The sequence below is a fragment of the Arachis hypogaea genome, chromosome 15 (genome assembly GCF_003086295.3).
Source record: "Arachis hypogaea cultivar Tifrunner chromosome 15, arahy.Tifrunner.gnm2.J5K5, whole genome shotgun sequence".
In the NCBI taxonomy this organism is placed as follows: Eukaryota; Viridiplantae; Streptophyta; class Magnoliopsida; order Fabales; family Fabaceae; genus Arachis; species Arachis hypogaea.
Genome location: NC_092050.1, coordinates 67,440,774 through 67,447,964, shown reverse-complemented (window position 1 = coordinate 67,447,964; position 7,191 = coordinate 67,440,774). Strand labels below are relative to the sequence as shown.

Sequence of the window (7,191 nt, the reverse complement as noted above, 5' to 3'; positions counted from 1 at the left end):
TCCGATTAAAGTTGCTCAACCAATCAATTTCTGTGGAATTCGTCCTCACTCTATTGTGAGTTTTTACTTGATGACAATTTGGTATACTTGCCGAGGGAAATTTTGTAGAGATACAAGATTTCAAGCATCAATTACCTGAGTCTAATGAGTTGTTTGAGGTGTATTGTGATGCTTCATTGAAGGGATTGGGATGTGTGCTGATGCAACACCGAAATGTCATGGCATATACTTCTCGACAATTGAGATCGCATGAAATAAACTTTTCGACTCAAGACTTGGATCTTGCCGCGGTTGTGTTTTCGTTAAAAGTCTGGTGGCATTACCTATATGGGGTTAAATTTCAAGTTTTCTCTTATTCCACGAGTTTGATATATCTGTTTAATCAGAAGGAGCTGAATATGTGCCAGAGAAGGTGGATGGAGTTGCTGAATGACTATGATTTCGAATTGAATTATCTTCCAGGATGGCAGATGCTTTGAGCCAAATATCATGATGTGTCGCTTGGATGATGGTAATGAAGAGATGCTGTTAAGGGAGTTTGAAAACCTCAACTTGGGCGTCAGAGAAGTAGCAGGTAATTTGTGTTTGAACCAATTGGATGTATCTGGTGATTTCAAGACTGAGATTCAGAAGGCCCAGCTGAATGATCAAAAGATGCGAAGAATGATGCAAGCAGTTGAACATAAGGAACCAAGAGAAGTCACCCAAGACAGAGAAGGAGTACAGAGGTATAAGGGAAGAATCTATATACCGAATGTGGCACATTTGAGGCAAGATGTGCTAACAAAAGCTCACTAGAGTAAGTTCTCAATTCATCAAAGGAGTACCAAAATGTATCATGACCTAAAGATAATGTCCTGGTGGCCGGGAATGAAGAGCGATGTGGCATTACACGTTTCTAAGTGCTTAACATGTCAGAAAGTAAAAATCGAACAGCAGAGACCATCTGGGACCCTACAACCATTGGAAATTCTGCATTGGAAGTGGGAAAGTATTGCAATGGATTTCATGTCTGGATTGCCAAGGACTCAGGCAGTGTTTCATATAGTTAGGGTGATTATGGATCGGTTGTTGAAGTCATCTCACTTCTTGCCTATTCAGATTAACTATACTTTCAAGGAGTTAGCACGCTTATACATTAAGGATATTGTAAGGTTTCATGGTGTACCTACCATCATAGTGATGTCATGAAAATTTGTCTCTCAACAAATTTCCACCCGCAAGTGTACCGGATTGTCGTTAAGCAAAATTACACTATAGAGTGAGGTCGAATCCCATAGGAATTGGTTGGTTGATCAATGTTAATTGGAGAATTGTTCTAGTTTAACTGAATCAGATTAGAAATTGGGAGTAGAGAAAGTAAATTGGCGAGAAACTTAAAGTGCAAGAAATGTAAATAATTGAATGTAAATAATAGAAATTAAAGTGCAGAAACTTAAATTGCAAGAAATTAAAAGGGAATGGGGAATTAAGCATCAAATTAAATAGCATAATGTAAAGAGAATGGGTGAGATCAGAATATGGGGATTCATTAGGTTTTAGGAGATATTGAACTCTACGGATCAAATCATTCTTATCCCTTCCTCAATCAACGCATTCATTGACTTTGCTTGGCAATCTTAGGTGATTGGATTCCAATGTCTTGGCTCACCAATCTCTCTAAGCTTAAATAATTGCCCAATGTCTTGATTTAATTACTTATGGGAAGAGATGAAGTTCGGTCACTGATTATACCACACAAATTCATAGATCAAAGTCTTGGTAGGATTACATGTCACGATATCCATCCAACCCCCAATCTAATCCAATGTGAGAAAGCATTTCTAGCATGAATTCCTCATCCCTCTCTCAAGGATCAGAGGAATTCCAATTATGAATAGCTTCTCTGTCAAGACAACCATCCAATTGAATTAAGATCGAAAGCTTTCTAGCAAAAATCCAGAGAAAAGAAAGAAGAAGAAGAATGAAAACTGTTATTGATCCATTGAATTACAATAGAGCTCCCTAACCCAATGAAAGGGGTTTAGTTGTTCAAAGCTCTCATAATGGAAAATGAAATTGAAAAGTACATTGCAGAATGAAAAAGTGCAGAGAAAAATTGGGCAGATTTTCAGTACTCAGTGCGTCAGCCCCCTAACTTATACTCTAAGCTATTTATACACTTTCAAGTCATCTGAATTGGGCTTTTGGCCTTTTTTGAAGTTGATTTAATTGGCTCCCAATGCTGTTGAGAAGAGAGAGGTGCTCAATTATGCAATTCTGATATCAACATTTGAGTCAACGTTCTTGGGCAAACGTTGAGTCAAACGTTCTTTAGGAAAAAAGGATTCTGGTTGCTACAATCAACGTTTGACTCAACGTTGGGTGCCAATGTTCGCTTGTTCACGCGTACGCATGGATGAGCCATTTTACCCCTTCACGCGTCTGCGTTGCCTATGCGTGTGCGAGTTTGGGACCAAAATGCACATCCATGCGTGCGCGTCACCTACGCGTGCGCGTGGATGCAAATTCCGCAATTCCAATTTTTGAAAGGCTACCGAAGATGTTAGCTCCGGCGTTGGAGTGGCAACATTTCCTCCAATGCTAGCCTATCCACGTGTACGCATCACCTACGCGTGCGCGTGGATTGTCACAATTCACGCTCACGCGTACGCGTCATGTACGCGTGCGCGTCGATGCTATTTTCCAAATTCAAGAGTTGGACCACATATCGCGAACCTTGGACTTGGCGTTGGATTGGCAACGCTCCCTCCAACGTTGGCCTATCCACGCGTGCGCGTTATCTACGCGTGCGTGTGGATTGTCAAAAGTCACAATCCACGCATGCGCGTATAGCACGGGTACGCTTCACAACAATTTTTCTAATTTCCAGAAAGCACTCTCTATCAACTAGCGTTGGAGGTAACGTTGGCTCACCAATGTTCCCTCCAACTTGAGTATCAGAATTATGCAAAACTTTTGCTCTGCCTCTCCTTCCAACGTTTGAGGCAATGTTGGTAGTCCAACTTTGGCCACCAACGTTGCTTCCCTTTCTTCTTTCCATGGCCATTTCTTCAACTTCATTCCAGGTACTTCTTCACCTATCATCAATCAATACAAGCATCAAAGTCTTGCTAAAGTCATGAGAATTTGCATCATTCTTAGCACACAAGTAATTATGGCATAAATCTCATAAAATTGCATCAAATTAACCAGTGTTGAATGAATCAAGGCATACATAAATTTTTAACCCAATTGCTTACTTAGAGCTCAAGAAAGTGCATAAAACCTACTAAAAGCAAAAGAAAAAGCTAGTGAAACTAGCCTAAGATGTCATGAAAACTTGTCTCTCAACAAATTTCCACTGGCAAGTGTACCAGATATTGTAAGATTGCATGGTGTACCTACCATCATAGTGATGTCATGAAAACTTGTCTCTCAACAAATTTCCACCGGCAAGTGTATCGGATTGTCATTAAGTAAAAACTCACTATAGAGTGAGGTCGAATCCCATAGGGATTGGTTGGTTGATCAATGTTAATTGGAGAATTGTTCTAGTTGAACTGAATCAGATTTGAAATTGGGATTACAGAAAGTAAATTGGTGGAAAACTTAAAGTGCAAGAAATGTAAATAGTTGAATGTAAATAATAGAAATTAAAGTGCAGAAGGTAAATTGCATGAAATTAAAGTGCAGAAACTTAAATTGCAAGAAATTAAAAGGGAATGGGGAATTAAGCATCAAATTAAATAGCAGAATGTAAAGAGAATGGGTGAGATCAGAATATGGGGATTCATTGGGTTTTAGGAGATATTGAACTCTTCGGATCAAATCATTCTTATCCCTTCCTCAATCAATGCATTCATTGACTTTGCTTGGCAATCTTAGGTGATTGGATTCCAATGTCTTGGCTCACCAATCTCTCTAAGCTTGAACAATTGACCAATGTCTTGATTTAATTGCTCTTGAGAAGAGATGAAGTTCGGTCACTGATTATACCACACAAATTCATAGATCAAAGTATTGGTAGGATTACATGTCACGATATCCATCCAACCCCCAATCTAATCCAATGTGAGAAAGCATTTCTAGCATGAATTCCTCATCCCACTCTCAAGGATCAGAGAAATTCCAATTATGAATAGTTTCTCTGTCAAGACAACCATCCAATTAAATTAAGATCGAAAGCTTTCTAGCAAAAATCCAGAGAAAAGAAACAAGAAGAAGAATGAAAATAGTTATTGATCCATTGAATTACAATAGAGCTCCCTAACCCAATGAAAGGGGTTTAGTTGTTCAAAGCTCTCAGAGTGGGAAATGAAATTGAAAAGTACATTGCAGAATGAAAAAGTGCAGAGAAAAATTGGGCAGAGTTTCAGTACTCAGCGCGTCAGCCCTCCTAACTTAAACTCTAAGCTATTTATACACTTTCATCAACTGATCTTCAAGTCATCTGAATTAGGCTTTTGGCCTTTGTTGAAGTTGATTTTATTGGCTCCCAATTCTGTTGAGAAGAGAGAGGTGCTCAATTGTGCAATTCTGATATCAGCGTTGGAGTCAACGTTCTTGGGCAAACGTTGAGTCAAACATTCTTTAGGAAAAAAGGATTCTGGTTGCTGCAATCAACGTTTGACTCAACGTTGGGGTGCCAACGTTTGCTTGTCCACGAGTACGCATGGATGAGCCATTTTACCCCTTCACGCATCTACGTTGCCTATGCGTGTGCGAGTTTGGGACCAAAATGCACATCCATGCGTGTGCGTGACCTACGCGTGCGCGTGGATGCAAATTCCCCAATTCCAATTTTTGAAAGGCTATCGAAGATGTTAGCCCCAGCGTTGGAGTGGCAACGTTCTCTCCAACACTAGCCTATCCACGTGTACACATCACCTACGCGTACGCATTGGACCACATGTCGCGAACGTTGGACTTGGCGTTGGACTGGCAACGCTCCCTCCAACGTTGGCCTATCCACGCGTGTGATGAACGTAAATATTCGTATGCCGGTTAGAAACTAACAATGAATCCGGTCGTGAGTATAGTCTAACCAACACGTAAATACCGCATCAAACAATTCTAAAATCTATAACCGAGAGTATTGATCTCGGGTCGTTCTCCCTAGGAATTGCCTTAGAATGCTCATGACATCAATTAGTATCTAAGCAAAGTCTAGCCCTATGTAACAATCAAACAAACAATCAATCAAGAGAGAAATGCAAATATTCACATATTAACATATTTACACTAACCAATAGAATGGCACACATAAGCAATTCCTTGACAACGGCGCCATTTTGATGAACATAAATATTCGAATGCCGGTTAGAAACTAACAATGAATCCGGTCGTGAGTATAGTCTAACCAACACGCAAATACCGCATCAAACAATTCTAAAATCTATAACCGAGAGTATTGATCTCGGGTCGTTCTCCCTAGGAATTGCCTTAGAATTCTCATCATTGATTAGGAAAGCCTTTGTGGTTTTGGGAGTAGGTGTAAGAATTCAAGTTAACAAAAGTAAACGACAATTAATTGAGATAAAAGCCTTGGCTAGGGGTAAGCATTGGAAGTTCCATCATTATAGCCTCCTCCAATTATGATAAGGATTGATTATTGCTTCACTTAGTTAACCCCCTAACAATGGAGGAAAGTCAAGTGAGAGTAATTAACTTGAGTCACAAGTCCTAGTCTCACCCTTAGGAAGTCTAGCTTTATTGCACTCCAAGTCAATTAGCAACTTCTCAATTCATAATCTACAATTGATATCCACTATTCAAGTGTCTCCAATAACTCAACCCCTAAGCCAAGTGAGAGAAATCTACTCCATAACTAGGGTTGTCATTATCACAAACAATTGGTAGGCAATTATAGAAGACATATTGTAATTGAGAGAAGAGAATTGAATCAAAGCTATCTAATCCAAGCAATCATCAACAATCAAACAATTGAATGAAATTACACAATTCATCAATCCAAAATCAAGGTAACAAAGTCAACCAAATCTAGATCTAAGAAATTGAATCAAAAGAGCATCAATTAAGAGTAGAAGAAGAGTAGATCTACAACTTGTACCAAAGTAAAAGTGAATTAGCAATGGATCTTACCAAGAAATCAAAGGAGAATTGCAATGGAGGAAGTAAAATCCTAGAGAGAAGTTGGAGCTTCTCTCTCTAAAAACAAAATGTAACTAACTTTCTAAAATATCTAGAATTATGACTAATTGTCCTAACACCACTAATCCTTGGTCTTCTTAAGCTTTTCCCTCCAAAATTCTACTCCAAAACAGGGCTTAGGACTCCCTGAAATCGCTGGGCACGTGTTCCTTTTAAAAAATCATGTGCGCACATCGACGCGTACGCGCACTGCACGCGTATACGTCCCTGGAGTCCTCTACAATCCGCGCGCAGGCGCAAGGTGCGCGCGAGCGTCACAGGGAATATGGCCCAGCCATATAAGTGCGCCGGCTCCTCACTCAGCTCCACTGCGCTGGCTTCAGATGCGCGCATGTACACGTATGCGCAACGTGCGCGTGCGCGTGCATGTCCAAATTCCAAATCTTCAATTTGTTCCATGCTCCTTCCATTCATGCATGCTTCCTTCACTCCTCTTAGCCATTTTTGTCCTATAACTTCTGAAACCACTTAACAAACAAATCAAGGCATCTAATGATAATAGAAGATGATTACAAATTGTCAATTTTAATGCAAAAGAAGCATATTTTCATCTATGAGGCAAAATGGAGAAAGGAACACAAAATCACGCAGTTTTATATGAATAAGTGGGGAAGATCATTGATAAAACCCTTAGATTCTATACATGATAAACCCTAAAAACGGGGTTTATCAGCGTGCGCGTTACCTACGCGTGCGTGTGGATTGTCAAAATTCACAATCCACGCATGCGCGTATAGCATGCGTACGTGTCGCCACAATTTTTCCAATTTCCAGAAAGCACTCTGTATCAACTAGCGTTGGAGGTAACGTTGGCTCACCAACATTCCCTCCAACTTGAGTATCAGAATTATGCAGAACTTTTGCTCTGTGTCTCCTTCCAACGTTTCAGGCAATGTTGGTGGTCCAACTTTGGCCACCAACGTTGCTTCCCTTTCTTCTTTCCATGGCCATTTCTTCAACTTCATTCCATGTACTTCTTCTCCTATCATCAACCAATACATGCATTAAAGTCTTGCTAAAGTCATGAGAATATACATC

The 7,191-nt window shown here is 40.0% G+C and overlaps 1 protein-coding gene across 1 annotated transcript; it reads left to right on the top strand.

The window, feature by feature from the left end:
* The first annotated feature begins 218 nt into the window (after positions 1 to 218).
* Positions 219 to 798, top strand: LOC112748490 (uncharacterized). The gene is made up of 2 exons (XM_025796726.1): positions 219 to 344; positions 463 to 798. The coding sequence occupies exons 1-2, from the start codon at positions 219 to 221 to the stop codon at positions 796 to 798; spliced, it is 462 nt and encodes a 153-aa protein (XP_025652511.1).
* Positions 799 to 7,191: the final 6,393 nt, after the last annotated feature.